At 37.4% G+C, this 20653-nt stretch overlaps 1 protein-coding gene across 1 annotated transcript; it reads right to left on the bottom strand.

Moving 5' to 3' along the window:
• Positions 1 to 3217: 3217 nt before the first annotated feature.
• Positions 3218 to 20339, bottom strand: CCDC110 (coiled-coil domain containing 110). Its single transcript, XM_088133244.1, has 3 exons — positions 20303 to 20339; positions 15713 to 15771; positions 3218 to 5343 (listed from the first exon to the last, which is right to left on the bottom strand). Exons 1-3 carry the CDS (start codon positions 20337 to 20339, stop codon positions 3265 to 3267), a joined length of 2175 nt encoding a protein of 724 aa, XP_087989370.1. The 3' UTR covers positions 3218 to 3264.
• Positions 20340 to 20653: the final 314 nt, after the last annotated feature.

Genomic DNA, 20653 nt, shown 5'->3' with positions numbered 1-20653 from the left:
AATCAAGGAAGTTCATCATTCAAATTCTAGATGCTTTGGGCACATTACCCATTAAATGTAGGAAAAAAATCCAGATTCTGGATTACACTGCAGGAACACACTCTGTTCATGGAATATTGGCTATATAAATGCTAGTAATAAAATATAAGAACCAAAACAGTTGCTTTAGTGATCTGTCTGTAGTAATGTATGTGCATTTGGTTCTGTCTTTGTTATAGCTTAGCTGTGGTCTCATTTGGCCTTAGATCTGTTGCAGTTTGCTGACTATATGAACTATGTGTCACCTTAATTTTACTGAAAATTCTCATGTTGTCAGCAATAGGATATACACTTATTTGTGAACTGAATAACCAGTGTATTGTTCAGCTGAAATAATTGTTGTGCGAAGATAGCATTGAAGCCATTGTTTGGACCTGGTTAAGTTTCAACATCACTAGATTCATACACATAAATAAGGCTGGCCAAATTTGCACCTATAACAATTAAAGGGCCAAGTAGGATAATCTGAATGCCAAAGATGAGAACGTTCTTGAAGTTTGGAAATTGTTGAAAAGGGATTTGATAGATTAGGAACAATTTGTTCATATGAGTGTCTGTTTTAGAGTACTTGGATCTTAACAGTAAAGCAACTTCAGTACCCTAGCAATATCCTTGCCAGGTTCATGCAGAAATATATGGTTGCTGCACATACCTCTTTTTTAAATAAACAAACAGAAAATAAAGAAAAATAAGAGAAATATTTGAATATACTGGTACAACATGGATGCCGGAGGTGTACAAACCAGCCCTGATCCTATTGTTTTGATTAAAAAAAACTGATCCAATTTAACAGTTTGTGCCAATTATTAAAATCAATCTGATTTGATTCAGATAGAATGATTCAAAATGAATAACTGATTCGATTTGGATTCCTGAATCTGTTTGAAATATCCTGTTTCTGCATGGGTAGCAGCATCCAAATAGTTCAAATCTTTTCAGAGGCATCCAGTTCAGTGATTTGATTTTTTTTAAAATTCAGAAAACTGATGTGATTTCCTGTGATCGAATTACCATTGAATCAAATGTTGGAATCCAAGTTACATCTGCCCCATCTAGATAATTCCTGCCTTTAACAAAAAGCCTATTGTGTTAATACAGTAAATGTTTTAGCTCTAGCAACACGCATTGCTATGCATATTTACTTAGAAGTCCCATGAAACTCAGTGGTATTCACTTCTCAGTGGTGATGAAAAAGATTCTGTGGAAAGTATTTTCAACAGTAATGAGCATATTGTGCTTATCAATTAGCGGATCTGCGCATAAGTTAACTCAGTGTTTCTCAACCTTGGGAACTTTAAGATATATGAACTTCAACTCCCAGAATTCCCCAGCTTCCCCATGAGCTACTGGCACAAAGAGCTAAATATCTCATGCTCAGATATCATACAAACCATTTTGGCAAAGGTACCTCTTTGATATATTTCTAACATATGCATTTTTCAATATACAGTGGTACCTCGGGTCACGAACTTAATTCGTTCCGCGACTCTGGTCACGACCTGAATTGGTCGCGACCCGAATCAAATTTTCCCATAAGGTTCAATGTAAATACGGTTAATCCGTTCTGACTCTTACGAATTTGGTCGCCAACCGATTTTGGTCATGACCCGAATCAAATTTTCCCATAAGGTTCAATGTAAATACGGTTAATCTGTTGTGAACCATATGTATTTTTTTTTTAAACCACAAAATATGAAACAAAGTACAGTACAGTATAGTACGAAGAGAGAACACTAACCTTGCTCGAGGCGACTTCTGGCGTGGAGGACAGGAAGGCGGGTGGGGAGGCGGTTATTGTTTGGAGGGAGAGTCCCCCTCCCTACAGGAAGCCACGACCACGTGTCACAGCAGGGAAAATGGCCGTGGGTCGTGTTCGTCACCCGATGTGGGAGTTCGCGAACAGAAGCAAAATTTTGCGAACAGTGCTGTTCGTGAACCAAACTGTTCATGAACAGAAGCGTTTGTGAACCGAGGTACCACTGTATAGAGAAGTAAATATTTTAGGTTTATTTCAAGGAGTTACTAGGACTTGATACAAGATAGTTTGGCTTCTGCCAGTCCATCACTGCCGATCAGCCACTTACTAGTATTTGTACTATATGCCATCACCCAAAATGAAAAAAAAAAAGAAGTGAAATTTCATTGTTCTTGATTACCTGTGGAACATTATTTCAAATGTTACCAAAAGGCTTAAAGAAAAGTGGTAGTAATTAGATAAGAGTTTTAAACAGGTTTCAAAGAAGAGTTTTTATTATAGTTTCTTTGAAGGATTGATTGATAGAGTTTTCCTGGAACTGCCTAGAAAAGAAGACAGTTTCTTTATAAACAAATCAGAGGAGGCAACTTGTGATGGCAACAAATCTGTACATCCGTTGTGCTGTAGCAATTAGTCCTACGTGTCGCTGAGCTAATGTTGGGGTTGTTTCTAGTGGTTTAAAAACACAGTTTTAAAAAAAATATCAAAACTAAGAATGCTTCCAGCTCTTTATCAGGATTAATCATTTTTAAACAATGGTCCCCAGTTATACTCACATGCCTTCTAATGATTAAAATACATGGCCTATTCCACACCCACTTCAGTCGGTCATCTAAAACTCTTTCCTTGCCAGAACTGTAAATTTAAATAGAACTAGAGCTACAGAAACCTCTTACAAAATATTGATTGCTTTCTTTTGGGAAAACCTCACTTCCAAAAATTTTAAATGCCTCTAGAGACATATGTGTAAAAGGGCAATATGAATATACTTGAAATTAGCTATAGATTCTCATTTCTCAATATTGGATATAGATGAAAATGTCTAAAGTTTGAAGGTATGCAGAACGCAGTTCATAGAGCCTTCCTTCTTCTCCTTTTCTGCCTGGGCTGGCTAAAGGAGTAGAGCGGAGTAATTCCTGGCTAGATCTCCCACTAAAGGTCATGGCTGGTTCACCATGATTTGAGTGCATGCATATGAACAGAAAAGCGCTCTGCTGAACTTGACACTGAGCCCCTTCAACTTGATATACTGATATTGGCATTGGTTTCTTCATAGTTATAGTCTAAGTCAGTGTTGTCCAAACTTGGCCACTTTAAGATGAGTGGACTTCAACTCCCAGAATTCCCCAGCCAGCCATGCTGGCTGGGGAATTCTGGGAGTTGAAGTCCACTCATCTTAAAGTGGCCAAGTTTGGACAACACTGGTCTAAGTATTTTCTCCTTCATCTAAGATTAAACCCAAAATAATTTTAACTTAAAATATATTTTTTAATATACATCAGGAAGCAAAACATACCTGGTAAATCACGTATCAAAGAAATACGTTGGTACCTAGATATTTCTTCACAAATTTGAGTAGGATCCACAGAGAAATCATTTTGCTTTTGGCTTCTAGATTTGCACTCTTGCTTATATTGCTCATTGACCAAATTAGTAACTTGCTCTTTGAGGTTAGCATTGTTCTTTTGAAGACGCTGCGTTTCAAACCTCAGTGCATCTCTTTCATTCTCTATAGAACGCGTTTCATTTTCCTTTAGTAAGAGCACTTCACTCAGTTGTCTTATTTTATGCTTGCATTCAGAAGTTTCCTGTTTAAATTCATTCAGCTGCTTCTTGAGAACCCAGTTGTCTTCTGTAATGGTAGTTACCATGGTTCTCAGTCGGTCACATTCTCTTTCAGTATTGGATAAAGTAGTTTTCAAAACTCCACTTTCTATTTTTGCATTTTTACGTTCAGTTAGAAGTTTTTCCTCAACATGAGCTCTGTCTGACTGGGCATCCTGGAGTTCTTTCTCGAGGACATTTTTAGAACTGAGTGCCTCATGCAATGTTTTATCAAAATTCACTTTTTCTTCTTTAAATGACTGCAGCATCCTAAGAAGAGCTTCCATATCTGATACTGCTGTCTTCTCATTTTCTTTTAATTGTTGTATCTCGTTCTGTTTTTCTTCAAGCTCTTTTCCTAACAAATTCTCTTTTTCTTTAAGGTGGCAGATTTCTTCCCCCAAGATCTTTTTTTCTTCTTGAAATACTGAAAGTTTATTTTCCAAAGACCCTAAAGTTACAATAAGATTACTTTTTTCTTTTGAGAAAGAAGCCAAACTTTCCTGGGCTTTTTGATCTTTCTTCTGAAAATCATTTATGTCTCGCATTATTCGCTGATTTTGATCATAAAGCTGATCCTGCTTTTCTTCCAATGCTACCTTTTGCTGTTGAAGTTCTTTGCATTTCTTCAGTAATCTCTTCACTTCTCTCAGACATTCCTTGCAGTCTTCATCTGATTTAACTAATCTCCCTTGAAGGTTATTCTTCTCGTCGTGCAACTCCTTAATTTGATTCTGATATTTTGAATTTTGTTCTGTCAGAGACTGTATAATGTCAGTAAGAGGTTTCATTTGAGTCTTCATATCTTCATGGAGAATCATCCATTTTCTCTGAACATGGTCAGACTCTCCCAATGGCATGTGTAAGAGTTTAAGGTTTTCAGCATGGTTATCAGGTATACAACTGATATCAGAGAAATCCAGATTCCCATAGTTTTGGAACTCTTGATTTGACTTAAGCAGCTGTGTTTCTTTTTTTTTTAGCACTTTGGATAACAGATTTAACTGCAATTTGTCAGTGGCACTGCCTTTTATGAGATGTTCTTTATTCTTATGTTTGTTCTTGAATGCTGTTTGAAGTGTACTTTGATAATTTTCTGAAGATGAGGCAGTGACAGTTTGAAACTCATCTACTGAACCCCCCAGTTCTGAAACCCTCAATTTAAAATCGTCATTTGACGTATCCACAACTTTTTCCATAAAATCCTGTTCTGACAAATAACCAGAATCATTGTCTTTGCCACAGACATTGTTAGAATTCTGAAGTTCAAGGGTATGTAACAGTTCATGTCTAGTAGTCTTTTTATCCTCCTCTTTCAAATCTTTGAAAGAACTCACACTCTCTGATAAACATTCCTCTTCTTCCTCACAGTTATGGAATGCTGTGGAGGCTTTGTGTTCACTATAATTTTTTAACACTCTAAGATGTGTCTTCTTTTCTGGGTCCAAACCAATAAATGATGGAGAGAAAGTGCTGCTGGCAAAATTCTTAATCTCATTATCGTTATTTAAATTAAGAATAGCTTTGTTTCTAGATTCTTGGGTATGGTTTTCTGATATTCCAGCTGCTTTGTATTTTAACAGAATCTGTTGTGGAATGTTTCTGCTTAGAATCCTGTTTTGAAATTTAGAGCTGAACTTGGTTTCTGAACAATGACCGGTATCAGGGTTCTTATCAGGATGAACCTCCTTCTTAAAATATAGAGCTTCTTGATGTTCTCTTGGCTAAGACAAAGGGAAAGGTAGCATATCAGAAGACTATTCACTGCTTAAGAAACATAGCTTAACATTGCTCATAAGTTAGTAGCTGCTTTTAAAATCTGGCAAAGATTTTCTCCCCTTGCAAAACATACATAAAGATATGGGGGTGATTTGTCTTTTGACAGTTTTCCTTATACTTGCTAATAATTGTTTAAATTATTTTAAATTATGGTGCTTTTCTCTGGTTTTTAATTTCTAATATTTCCCCTTGCTTTGCCTTACTGTTATACATGTGTTTTTAATGGTAAGAACAGGTAAGATTTCTTTTAATAAGTGTTGTCTACCTTTTGGGTGATTTTGTAAATGATAAGTAGAAATGAACAGTAATTCAGGGAATTTATCATTTCTATTTTCTTGAGCATTTCTTAGACAGTAGAGAGATTTGTTTACATATCACACTGAGCCATAATGTGTTTTTTAAGTTCAGAGTATGAAACCACCTACTGTAGTTTGTTAACCATCATTTATTTTGAGGCAGGCTGTTCCATTGGTGAACAACTCTTACTGTTAGATAATTTTGCCTGATGTCCAACTGATGAGAGAGGTTTCAGGGAAAAGACTAAATCAGCCAGTCTTTTCCCCCAATGTAGTCAGTGACAGTTGTATCACAAAATATGATTAAAGAGTATTTTGTTTAACTCTTCTTGGAAGAAATGGTCTTCATTCAGTTTGCTTAATTCTTCCTTTTTTTTTTTTTTTTACATTATATGCATACATCTCTTTCTTTTAAAGCAAGTGGCTTACATGGCTTCCCGGGAAATTTCTTCTTCACTTCTCATCCACATTAATACCTGCTGAGATTTAACAAAACAACAGCATTTCTTTCTTTGACCTAGCACCCTCTAGATGGATAATGCTGGCTAGGGGCTACCAATATTCCTGGAAGATATCAGGTGATAGCACCTGTTATAGTAGCAAGTGGTTTCATATTATTTTCAGGGCTTATTGTATTAATACACAGTGATTTAAAGGGACAAATTAACTGCAAAAATAATGAACAAGATATCAGCCTTTGTAATTATTAGACTGCCACAACCATACTGTACAGCAGAAGACTAATTTGTTTATATACACACACACACACACACACACAAATTATTAGTAAACCAGAAACTATCTGCTCTTCATGCACTGCTCAAGCATTATTATAGTTGGGAATATGAGATCAGGTTGGTATTCAAACAAGATAAGGTACCCGAGACACAGTCCCGTGAAAAAGCATTGGATTGTTCAGGAGAATTCAAAACCTTATACTACAATGTAGTATACAGAACTACATACTACATAATGCATGTCTGAGTTAAATGTGATGGATGAATGATCCCAGGGGATTGGAAAAAATATATTTTGGTTCTTAATTCCCCCCAAACAACAGTACAAAACTTTTAATACACAAAGTATTTGCTAGTAAGAAAAAAAATAAGCATACCGTAGTAATGTTGACAGATGTGGTGGGAAAAAGTAAATTGTCGGGACTTTTCATATCAGTTACATTTTTATTAAGTATCTCATTGATTTCAGTTTGAACCTGAATAAACACAAATGAATCATTAAACTGTCCTGAATTCCTCTTACTATTTGAATAATGATTGTAAGCCATTCTGATAGGCATTTTTATCTGTAACTTTGCCAACTGAAAAGTAAGTCCTACTGAATTCAGAGAGACTTCATCCTTTGCAGAATTTATCTGGTGCACTGTTGGATAGATTGTAATGATATTTCTGACTATACAAATAATATATTCTGTGTACAACCTGTTACATTTGACAATAAAGTTTGATACACACACCAAACATATAAAACTCTTCCTAAATAAAACCACACTTTTTCTAGCTTTGCTAGTGTAGTAACCACACTTGATAAGAGTGCAAAGTGTTGGAAATAGGGAACAGAGAACAGCTCTGCTGGGACCACCAGTAACTGCACATACACACGTACAAACTGCTGGGGAAAAGCCTTTGAAGCAGCTGCTCTGTTCTTCCTGGGTGATGTGATAACTTTAATGCTTTGAGGAGGAGGGCTTTTTTTGCCCTAAGAGACTTTGCCAGGCCCCTCTTTCAAATACTTTACATTGCCCTTGTTTTGAATTCTATTTCCTTTTGCCATCTGGTTCAGGCTAATAGTTTGTGGGTTACTCGCTATTTAGAAATGGCCAGTCCACTTCCAGATGTGTATTAGAAGAGTTTTGAGAACACAACATAATCTAGAGAAAGCTGTAACCAATTATGCTCATGATCTGCTTGTGGGCTTTATATATAGGAATCTGATTGACTGATCTGATGCAGTAGAATGGAAATACGTAGAAACTGGTCTTGATTCACCAATGTATTTAATATAAGAAAACAAAAAGGAAAGTGGTCTTTATTCCAGATCTTTTCAGTGTCACCTTTCAGTGACAGCAGGTATCAATGATAGGGGCATTGAGGGGCATATTTGTCTTTTCCTCTCAGAGTAACCTTTCGTGGCAATCCATTATGGAGACATTTATCACAAAGTGAGGAATCCTATGATTCCCCTCTCCCCATGCTTAAGAGAGGAATTAACTTCAGAATTATTATCACATGTTCCCTCCTTATTTCATGAGTATCTATGGAGCACTCTTACCATGTTTACATTCTCTAAAGTTTGCTGTCGAAGAGTTTGAAATGATTCCAGTTGCTGTTGTAAGATCTACAAGTTGTAAAAATAGTTAATATTCAGCTGGGAATGTTTATCCTCTTTTCTTACAGAAACCTATAATCCTGTGTTCTGTTCTAGTTCCCAAGAAGACGGTGAATTGACACAGTATGTTTCATATCTGTTCTAAAGACTCCTATGCATGTTCCACTGAGTTCAATGAGATAGTTATGGACAGATGGATAGTTATGGACAGGATTACAGATAGAAAAATGACTTACACTGAAAAGAGAGTAATTGGGGGGGGGGTATCTATGAGCAAAAAAAAAAAAGGTGTGGGTGTGTTATAAATCATACTGTCATCTTTCAATATTCTTACAAAGCAACTTCCTCAAACTTTTCTAGTCTATATACACTTATTCAAATAATTTAGGCTAGGAGCACACAGTAAATTTAGTTACTCTACTTTGTAGCTGATTACCCACTCGAGGCCTATTTATGAAATGAATTAATTGAATTAATCATGAATTAATCTTTATGTCTTAGGATATTCTACTCTTAGTATTAAATAAATATGTTTAAACGTTTTTGATGTTGAGGCTTTGGTCAATCGTTGAGATGGGCAGTGACCTGGACTATTAATATAATTGTTCCAAGTGCCCTCTGTCAACCTGCAGAGCTGAGGCAGTTCTCTGGGGACTTACTGGCCATAAAATAGCAGGATAAATATCTGGTGTGACAACATATAAAGCCCGTGATTAATTCAATAGCACACAAGTTCGAGTTTATTTTGGAGATACCACAATGATGATGGCAAGTAAACCTTTCTATCAGTGTATCCATATAGTGAGCTTTTAAATCAATTATCTCTAGAAACTAAAAAATACTTTGGTAGCTGACTGATCAGTTTGTAAGATCACAATGCTGATATTCATTCCAGTTTAGAGAGTTAACATAAAATCTTGTGATTATGAATTATTTCTAGCTTATGCACCCTGAGGATATGGCTACAATGATGCCTAGTGAGATAACCTGTATGTCTTCTTGAGCCTTCCTCCTCCTGGCTCATAAAAACAGCTAAAGGTAGATTTGCTAACTCATATTAGCAAATATGGGCATTGTCTTCCATCCAGCCTAAAAATGTCAGCAGTTTGTAATTCCTGAATGAAACTGATTATTGGTAACCATTATGATTTGGGTTTAGACCAGGTTTTAGATTGGCATATACTTTGGTTGCCTAAGCAACAGCAGAAATTAGAGAAGATACATGTGCCCCTGTTACTTGGTCAACACCTTTCAATACCATATAACTTTTTGGTTACCTTGCTGGGTGGAGAGGACAGCTTCAGCAGCTTCGGTCTACCCTTGTGGAGAAATTAGGTTTCAGAAATATAGTGCTAGTAACTGGTAAAATTGGCCTATGATCACAGAGTCCTACAATGTGTAAATTGTGTTCTGTGCTTTTGAATGTCTTCATGAAATCACTTCATTGGTTTGGGGTGTGAGTGATAAAGATACATTCAGTAGCTTTATATTTGACTTTTCATTGTATTTTGAGTAATCTATTCCAGTTTTCTCGACTGTAGCAACTTTAAGGTATGTGGATTTCAACCTTGGCTGGAGACTTCTGGGAATTCAAGTCCATACATCTTAAAGTTGTCAAGGTTGAGAAACACTGGTCTGTTCTGAATTACTGCCTGGACTTACTGATGTACTAGTTGAGAGTAAGCAACCTGGGTCTTCTGGGGAAGAAATGGTGGACCGAAGACAGTTCTGCAAAACGTGGAGCAAACAACAGGGCGGAATGAAGAGCCGGTGAGTAGACTGGCTCTTCATAATTCTTCTCTGGACAAGGAGAGGACTTGAGATTGCCCACAAGTGCTCCAGACAACTGCTTCTCCCAAGGAGACTGCAAGCCAGAGGTCTCTGGCAGGTTTAGAACTCTGGGAGATGAGGGAATAACCATCTTGCTCAAACTGCAGTTGGCGCCTTTGAAAGGACACTTAAGTTCACATACTTCCTTTCCTAATCACTTTTGGAAACTGATTATTAACTGCTTTTCAGCTATTAAGAACCTTTGAATCGACAAGTTTTACAGCACCAGGTGAGTTTTCCTCGCAAAAGAAGGAAGGAAACTACAAGTTTTAACTACAAGTTTCAGAACTTAAAAAAAATTTTTTTGAAATAAACAGCAAAAGGGTGATTAAAACTTTAATTTTAAAAAGTTAAAAATGGACTAAGGGTCCAGATAAATTTGAAATAAGATTTTGGAATTAATTATAAAGAATCCTTCCTGTGGGAAAATGCTTTTGTTTTGAATTAGAAAAAAACATAATAAGATAAGACTTTAAAAATTGGACACCAGACGGAACTAGAGGGAATGAAAGGTTATACTTAAAGGAGAAGAACACTCAAACTCAACTCTCAATTACAGAATGAAGCTAAATATTTTAACATTGGACATATTGAAAGATATTTTTGAACAATGGATCAAAAAGTTAATTTTAAGAGTGTCTGCCTCTATAGATAGACTGTGTTTAAAAGATGTTATGGAAGAGGAATAAGTTTTACTTGACAAGATTGAGACTAATCTGAAAGTGGATTTAAAAATGACAGGCTACAATAATAACCTGGAAAAAGATGTTACACTAGATATGCAAAAGAAACCGGCTGATGTCTTAATAATTTAAAAGGATATACAAATAACAAACCAGGAGACCTGGATAAGTTTCCTATATTGGATCTATAAAAGAGGCTTGTTAAAGCTCTGAAGGGTTTTGTGAGAAGAGACAAAGAAAAAATGAAAAGAAATCAAGTTCTAGGACATTATTTGAAGGGATTAAAGATCAAGATAGTTAGAAGTAAAAGGAAGTAATATAAAGTTGATTTATTTGATCAAGGTTAACATAGATATGTTGCTATCTCTGGTAACCCTTAATGGAATTTTGCTGACATCAGGACTGAAATGATGAGGCTTTAAGGATTTCTTTATAGATAAGGGATGGGATATGGGAAGAAGAGATCATTGGTTGTATTTAGGAGAAGGTGATAAGTTACTAAAAGTGTTTATAATTCTTGTGATGAAGGGGGAAGTTATTTCTTTATATATTTCTTTTCTTTTTCTTTACTAAATTCTTATTTTTTTTCTTTTCTATTCTCTTTTCTATTTTTTCTCTTTTCTGCACCTTCTATTTTTTCCTTTTTTTTTTTTTTAGTTTGTATTTGTTTTTATTGTTGTAATTGTAATCTTTAATAACATTACTATTAAAAAAAGACAGTAAGCAACCTGAAATTATATCTAAGCAAAGTAGCAGTGCTACTGTTTAGGAAATGGAGTGTTTTAAATGTGATTGCACACCCTAGGGCAAAGGTAAGCAACTGGGCTCCAAATCTGGAAGCAAATCACCCATTTTCAACTCTGTGAAATTTAAAATAAAGCTGCTACTAGAATTTACCTATTCTGCCTTGAACTTCCCAAATCCCTCAACATATGAAAAAGAACTGACAGTTTTGTCCCCAATGCCTCCCTCAGCCCTAAAACACCTTGTTTTCAAAAGTGTGACCTGTGCTGTAAATAAAGTTGCCTGCCCGTACATGGATTTGCTCACTGAAAATCATGTGATGTTTTAACTAATATGAAACGTAGGAGCTAGAATTTTGCTTTGGGCAAAGTGTTAAAGTAAGACAATCCCTATACTGTATCAGCCGTACTGGCTGCAAGTATATTTCCAAGTGTAATTCAAGTTATTTGCCAGATTTGACACGTTTAAGCATCTCTTAAATAAGATATATAAATCTTTTAGCTGTTGTGCAGTTATTGCATCTGTTGGTGGTAACATACTCTCTGTGTCGAACTCCCTCCCCCAAGGTGCTCAATTAATCTTTTCTGGATCTGTGTTCTGCCAGCTTTACTTTTTACTGTTTAATTACATCTCTTTGCTGCTGGATTTGTTTTGTCAAATGTTTGTTTCTGCTTCTATCTGTTTTAGATCTTTAGTTATGTTTGGTAAAGTTCTACAGCTGTTTTTGGAAGAGATAAGTGAAGCATACATTTCTTAATTAGTAACAATCAGAATATAGACATGCATAGGAGCTACCAATTTATCAGATTAAGTTGTAACCCGTGAATTGTTCTATAACTAGTATCTTCAAATCAGGCTATTTTTTATTTATGTTTGCTACATATGAGTTGCCTTTCTTTTAAAAAGTTATCAAAGAAGAAGAGTAGAACACATCAAACAAAATAACAACAACAACAGACAAGGAAGAGAGGCCAAATTGAATTTCTATCTTAGCTATTATTCTGGAATTTCCTATTCTGGTGTCTTTCAGCTATGGTGGTTCCAAGCCCCATAATTCCCAGCCAGCATGGCCAAATTATATGTAATCCAACATATCTGGCAGCCACAAGATTAGGGAAGTTCACAAACACATAATCTTTTGTCCTTACTATTCCAAAGAGATAAGCTTACTTGCAGTGTTGATTGTGGTTGGAGCTGACCATCTTTTCCTGAAGTTAATGTTTCTGAAAAATCAAAGCAACAAACCCTGCATATGTAAATATTAGGGAAGATCCCTGCAGTTTATTCCTTAAACAGAGGGCATCTCATTACAGAAACAGTTTAGTACTTAAATTTTTATTTGCTAAATGCATTCTTAAAAATTAGTTTCCAAGATCTGAGATCTACTCCTAATATAGGCCCCAAAGGCCCAATTGTTTTTATTAAAAATATCTTTGAATTAATATTTTCCACTAGCCTATCAGGCTAGCATTCTGAGGTATAAATGTCAGGGAGAAACATGTGGCTTAAACTTGCCATCTCTTCACTGACCTCATGCATCTATATGTAGGATGTTCCATAATTACAAACTATCGCTAAGGCCAGAATTGGCAACTTGCTGTTTTGAAGGATAATGGAGTTAAAACTATATCAAAAAGTCCTCCTGCAAGTTGAGTCATTGTTTTCAAGTTTTTAGTTTGTCCTCTGAAACAGCCATTAGGTAGAGACAGCAAAAATCACACCCTTTCTGTTGGCTGTGTAGATTATTTCAATAAGATATACAGTTCAGGGGCAGAACAATCTTTCAGGCTATATCCAATCTAAATCCAGCCTTCTCCTACACATCTAGGAGATGTAGACAGATCACCTACTTGGCTTCAATGGACAGTTCCTTGACTGTAGTCTTTCCTCACAGCCTGTATCCTGCTTGCTGCTTTTGCATAATACCCTAAATTACATTCAAGACCTCTACATCTGGCCTGGGATGCAGGGTTCCTGAAGAACTGGTAGCTTGGCCTCCCAAATATAACAGCAGGGCAACAGCAGGGCATGACACCATTCATCAGCCAGAGGAAGAGCAGTTGCAGGGAGCATGCTTCACTCACCCTGCCAACAAGATTTCATAAACCACAGTCTAATGCCTGAATTTGTTTTGTCCTCTTTTCTAAAGCCTAAAGAGGAGAGTAAAATTGCATTTCTGTAATGACTGTTAGTGTTGTTAACCCAAAAAAACATGAATAGCAAGGTCAGTGTTTATTAAATTGCCCAAAGTGGACATTCTCTGTGGGGGCTCCCCTTCTCTAGAACAACCCCAAAGCCAGAGTAGTTCCCAGCCTCCTGACCCTCCAGAAGCTGGTAAAAAGATGATTATCCCAAGGCCAGGAATGTTATAATTTTACCATATGTTATTTTGTAACATATTTCTGTTGTTGTATGTTATTGCTGTTATTGCATCAGTTGCAGCTGTTGCTTTTGTACCTTGCTTGAGTAGCCTTGGCTTGAAAGGGTTTATCAGTTCATAAATAAATAAAACTGGCCTTCGGAATAATTTGGAGATTTCTCCAGTGAGCAATACTGTATTTCTGAATATTAAAAAGCAGAAATTATTGCAAAAGTTAGCCCTAGTGAGATACTTTTGCACAAACATATAGGAGTATTAAATGCAACCAGTCACGATGATGATGATGATGATAATTTAACAATTGTTGATAAGAAAGACAAAAAAAAAGTTTGGATAGTGGACACTACAATATCTGGAGACAGCAGAATAGAAGAGAAAGAACTGGAGAAAATCACAAAATATAAAGACCTGCAAATAGAAGTAGAACGACTATGGCAAAAGAAAGCAAAGATAGTACCAATAGAAATAGGCGCCTTGGGTGCAATCCCAAAACATCTGGAGCACCACTTGAAGACCATCGGCATTGACAAAATCACCATCAGTCAATTGCAAAAGGCAGCTTTACTTGGAACCGCTTATATTGTGTGACAGTACTTTTAACACCATCAAACAACATCTGCCTATCCCAGGTCCTTGGGAAGGACTTGATAGGTGAATAAAAATGCCAAATCCAGTCTAAACATCTGGCTGTGCGACCAACCATAATAACAATAAGTGATATGATGACACTGTATCCCATCATGGACTGAAACAAGGTTGCCCTGCCCATCCATCACCTCTGTAGCACATCTGTACCAATTGCAGCTGGAGGAGAAGCGGGCTCACCTAGAGCACCTGGATTTGGGCTCCCCAAAGCCGCGATCTTCCTGGACAGCGCGAGCTCCTCTCCTTCCCGCAGGCAGCCAGAGTGGGCTTTCCTTCTAGAGTCACACGCCTGAGTCCCTGCAACAACCTCTGGATTATGAAACGACGCCATGTGTTTGGACCCAAAGGAATCCCTCTCCCGCCCGGCTGCCCTGCCGCCCGCCGTCCCGCCTCCCGCCGTCCGCTGGCTTTTTCACCCACCAGGCGGCGCCGCGTCTAACTCACGAGCGCGAAACCCGGCTCTCATCTTGTCTTGCGTCCGCCCGCGCTCAGTTCGTCACATTCAAACGCTGATGCCCAAACCGTCGCTCCGCCCAAAGCTACCTGCCGTTGCCAGGCAACGAGTTTCCTTGGAAACGGCCGGGAGAGCACAAGGCGAACGAGGAGGTGTGAATGGTTGTCCTCCTAGACCCTTGCATTTGGTCGCCTCGAGAAGGACGCAAATGTTTTGGAACAGGGTCGCCCGTCATTAAAGGGCCTTGTCATCGCCGAGCGACTTTAGGAGGCTGTAATAAACGTTAACGCCCGAAGATATAGCATTTGTGAGGGTTGTTTGCTTTTTTCCTTGGGCTTTTCTGCACCAAAAGGCAATAAAGTATTTTTCCAATTTTCACCCAGCCATAGGTGGTAATGCCTAGCTACCTTTGGCCATCTCAAAAGCTAAACTGTGTGCAAAATAAAGGAAAACAGCAGAGCAAGATGTGGTCTGCTTAATTCCTAGATCTGAGACAACCAGGTAATTTCAGACAGTAAACTCCACCGAGATGCTAAAATAAATAATTGAAAATAAAATCACTCCCAAAGGCATTGCAAACCATCTGGCATCATCACGAAGAAAATGATATGGACATATATCCTGTGAAGTCACCAGCAGTCAAGTTTGATTCAAAAGCAACTTAGTCACTGGTTCAAGAGGAGCAAATGGGTGCAATGGGTCTATTTTATAATTGGTATATAAGCCAGTTGGAGCACATTTCTTAATAAAGGTAAAAGTAGGGTAGAGTTGTTTTATGTCCTTATATTGTTATCTTTAATTGTGTTTATTCAGTTTCCCAAACAAGACACTGGGATCAAAATAATTTTAAAAAACCAGAAAAGTCCCAAAATAGCATCAGATGAAAATGGAAGAAACCAAACCAGAGATTCTCTTGGAGAAATTATAACAGTTTACCTGCTTGAAAAGAAATTGGGGGACGCGGGTGTCCAGGAGGCAGTTCCAAAGACAAAGACCTGAAAAATGAAAATGAATAGCTAATGTACCCTTATTCATGTGTAAAGCATTTTAGTCTGGAAATTCAGAATTGTAAATTGAATAAGCACTTTATAGATAACACTGATTTAAAAGTTCATATAGTTGAAGGTAGCCCGCCTTTCCCCCCTTTTTTACAAAGATGGGCTCCAATCTTTTTGAAAATGAGAAAAAGTCCTGTTGACAATGCTGTGTAAAAGGGCTATCTGGCACTTTTGTTGCCAAAGCAACACCCAAAAGCAGCTTTAAAATAATTTTATAATCATAAAATAAAGATGCAAGAAAAGCTAAAAGCCCCACTGTCAATTTTTGGGAAGCAACACATTTTTTTTTAATTATTTGGTGAATTTGCACAACACACCTGGCTAATAGAAGTGTACTAGTAAAAATCTACCAGAGAGAAAAAGCTGACAGACAGGTAGATTTATAACCAGAATCCTATGAACATGGGTAGGGGCACAAGGAACTCAAACAAACTTTCAAGCGACATTGAATCCATTCCATTTCTTACCATATTTTGGCAGCAACATTTAAACAGTTTTGAACTGAGCCAGCTCAGGTCCTGCTTTAGTACCTCTGAACTGTTTTATTTTATGATCAACCATTAATTTTAATAACAACTTTTGGGATTAGGCAAGTCAAATTCTTTTTCATTTATGTCCCTTCGCTGTTTTCATAAAGGAAATGGCTTATACAGGTTTTTTAAAAAGTAAAAGATTTGTAGAAATATTCAGGCTTACATGATTAATTGTTCAAGGTGGAAAATACTGTTGCTGTTCAAAGGACAATCTAGTTTCCCTTAGGATCAGGCATTTCAGGCTACAAATGATCTCAGGCCAACTCAGTGAATTTCTGCCAGGCTCCCAAATAACACTTGTATAAACTATGTTCACAAAGTCCCTCTTACACCTGTTCAGTAGCAGCTGTGAAGGGCAACCACTGGACTTAATCCAGCACTATTACACAAGAGCAAATATGTCAAAGCTATATTTAGGCATCTCTTTTGCACTGGAGTCCCCCCAGTGTCTTGATTTGGTTTATTTGTTCTATGTCTTACTCCCACAGATGGCCTGTGCTATTTCATTCCTGATCCCTTTATTCCAAGCACCAGAGGCAACACTGAATATTATTTCAACACTGGTTTTGGGACCACTTTTTCCCCACAGTCATAGGCAGCAGGTGGGTTTAGGAAGTGCAAAGCCTAGTATGTTGGCACAGTTTTGTCTTCTGGCATCTTGTTTCCCAGCATATGACACCCTAGGCGTTTTGGCTCATTTCTGTTCTGTTTAGTCCAAAAATGAGATTTTTGGGACTAGCATCTATAATTAAACTTGGTATTTTACCTGGATAAATATGGTTGCTGGAATAATTCTGCTGCAGTGACATGAGAACACCTTACCAGCTGAGAGTTTTTGCCTGAGCACAGTCACTTGCACACTGTCTTAATGGTGGTTTGGAGGGGTACAGAAGATCTATATCACTGTTCCATCTAGAAGCTTTTAATTATTTTGACTATTTAACACTATTCGAGTAATATAAGATTCAATTATAAATGTATTGGCATTATTTTTTATATATATATATATATATATATATATATATATATATATATATATAATATTATTATATTATATATAAATGTATTGGCACCGTCATGTGTTTGCTTACCTACCTATATGAACTGCAAACTTCCACTTTATTTATTTATTTATCAAATTTATATGGCTGGCCATCTCACAAGAAGTGACTCTGGGCGGCGTACAGCAAAAAATATAAAATAATAAACATGTCAAACACAGTCATATTAAAAAGTTTTAAAAAACACATACACACAGCAGATTAGATCAGCAAGGAAGGTCTTGAGGGACTTCCAGAAAATAAGTAGGGATGCTTTGGGGGTGGGGTGGAGTGGGGAGAATGTTCCATAAGGCAGGCACCATGGCAGAGAAGACCCGCCTCCTCAGGCCCGTCAAGTATAATTCCCTGACAAATGGGACCCACAGCACGCCTTCTCTGCCAGATCTAATGGGACGGGCCAGATGTAATTGAGGAGAGGCAGTTCCTCAAATAACCCGATGATCACTAGATGGCAGCAAGGGAATGTGGAGAACCCTTAACTCTTTTCTGCCATCTAGTTTGCAACCAAGATATACTAGTTGTAACATAATACTCTTACAGGAGAGACAACCCTTGTGTAGAATAAAATGCCATTGATACTGCAGTAAAATACGCTTATTTCAAAGAGAAGACTGTTTCTTGTGTTAAAATGAAGGAAGAAAACCACTCTTATAATCTAGGAGTGAAAACAAAAGTAACATAGAAAGAGGACTCACATGTTGGCATCACTATGAAAACAACTCAGTAACATAACTGACAGATCAGAATACCTTTAAATAAAACGCTGGTTCTTATTTACTTCCTCTTTTAAGGCCCTCATCTGAGAGGAGTTAACAAAGTATCTGCAGCTGGGGGCCTGAGACTGAACATCTTCAAGCAGTGATTTTCTCTATGATTTTTCCATAGAAGGACACTCTATGGAAGCAAAAGTTAAACTTGAAGAAGTAGGATAGAAAGAGTATTGATGCTTTTGAACTTTGGTGTTGGAGAAGATTCCTGAGAATATCATAGAGAGCCAAGAAAACAAAGAAATCAACCCAGAATTCTCTCTTGAAGCACAAATGTCCAGGGTCAAATTATCCTACTTTGGACACATGTGAAAACCTAGTTCTTTGGAGAAGGCTCTAAGCTGGGAAAGGTGGAAAAAAGGAAACTAAGAGGACAATCAGCAGCAAGGTGGATGGACTCAATTACAGTGGTGATGGGTTCACCATTGGAAGACCTGAAAGGATTGGGGCAGATTGTCCTGGAGAAAATCTATGTACTGCATGTGGTTGCTAAGAGTCAGCACCATTTCTATGGTATCTTGGGAATTGTTATAGTTTCAATTTCTCTCACCTTAAGAAGGTCAAGTAGCGATTGTGAGCAAGTGAGGGGCAGTAAGGCAGATGTGCATTGTCTTGCAGTATTGTGAAGCTTCCTTCTTTTGCATTACTAGAGTTTTGCTTCTTTTTACTGTTGACTCTACCCATGGCTTTTAAGTTGTGCCAGAGGACTAGCCAGAGATGAGTATCTTGTGAAGGCCTTTGCTATAGATAGGGTGAATGTATTGAGATAATTACACAGTAAAAGCTTAATCTAGAAATGCCCCATCTCTTCCCAAGTGTTTGGTGTACTCCAAAGCAGTCATGGGAAGTGCTTCTTGTAACTGTTGCCAAATTGCCAAAGAGAAATTAAAAGTATTTCAGCATGCCCTCAGTAATGAAAATAGACATTGTTCCTCTTTGATATTCTTTTCAATTTATGGAAACCAGGAAGAGCAACCTGATTTGTGGAACTCTGCAAAGGATATGTGTCTGCATACATAAGTAGAAAAAAAAAGTATAGAGACAATCCAAGACATTCTGGTGGCTGAAGCAGAAAGTCTGAATGGTGTTCAACAGTAGTAAAAAAATAATCATGATGGTAGTACTCTTTTTTGGCTTTTAACTGGGGTTTGAAGTGGGCTGCCACATTTTGAAATAACTGAGCAGCCCTGGGAAAATAATTGCTGCTGCTGCTGGGACTCCCCCCCCCCCACTCCACCCCAGGAAAAGGGTTTTAGTGCGACAATTAATAGTGATCCAGGTATGAACACTTTGCTTTTCAATCTTCATAGTCTTTTGTTGGTTGGCAGGCTAATAGATAATTAAAGAACAGTTTAGTCATCTCTGTGGGCCGTCTGTGAAGGATTGCCAAGCTGACAATGTTGCATTTTAATTATTAAGCAAAACTGATACCAGTCCTTGTAAGGCAACTAACACAGAGCTGATCTCTCATCCAACAGCTCCAATTTGCTGTATTTAACTTGCTGAATAGTTCTCTGTCAAGTACCGCATACTAGTTCAAACCTCTGGCACACAACTCAAACATGTTTCACATAGCAAGCATTTGCTATCCATGCCACTATTTGAAACCTGATACGCTTCATGAGTTGATAGATTTTTTTCCTCTACCTTTTTTTCCTCCTGGCCGAACTGAGTATGAGGCAAAATGGTGTATCAGGTCAAAATACAAACACATCATCATTTTTGGTGGCAGAATCCGTATTTTTACAGGCTTTAGGGGGTACTATACTTCCATTCTGAGACTTCTCCTGTTACTGTTTTATAGTATCATAATTACCATGAAAAGAGGAAGGGCTTCAGTTGTAACATTGTGCCTGCCATCCTGCATATTTTAACATTTTCCCCTCTTCCGATGCTACTGGCTAGTACTACAATTTGGCTTTGGTTGGCCCTTGCCCTATTTTTTTTTTTTAATATTTTCTTTTCTTCCCAACACTCACACTTTAGCAGAGTTTGGTAATGCTTTGGTTGATCCTCATGAATGAATGAGTAACTATTACTGGTCACAGACACCCAAGCATACCAAAATAAAAACAATTAAGTAGGTCCTAATAAAAATGTTCCTTACTATGGATTTTGGCTGTTTTCCCCTGGAGGGCTGTCATGGTTGTCTTTTACTTAAGATAAAGTAGGCTATTCTTGAGAATGCTTACTACTGTCACTTATCAACAGTCCTGCTGTCAGCTTCATAAGACACAGGCCCAAACCTACTTGACCTTAGAAAGCTTTCTTCTAAAAATATATGATATAATTTTGGCCCATGGAGAAGTTAACTGCTGTTAATTTGAAGTGTTCTCTTGTTGCCCCCCCCCTTTTTTTTTTTTTTGAAATGTGTTGCTGATAAACATCAGAATCACCGTGTCTCAGACACCTTATATTCTGTGTATGGGTATTAGTAACCACACAAGATGAAAACACT

Source organism: Python bivittatus, unplaced genomic scaffold (assembly GCF_059951505.1).
Source record: "Python bivittatus isolate LINGU-HERP-01145 unplaced genomic scaffold, Pbiv_v1 ctg000070_np1212, whole genome shotgun sequence".
NCBI lineage: Eukaryota > Metazoa > Chordata > Lepidosauria > Squamata > Pythonidae > Python > Python bivittatus.
The sequence above is the reverse complement of the archived record's forward strand: the minus strand, read 5'-3'. Positions and strand labels throughout refer to the sequence as shown.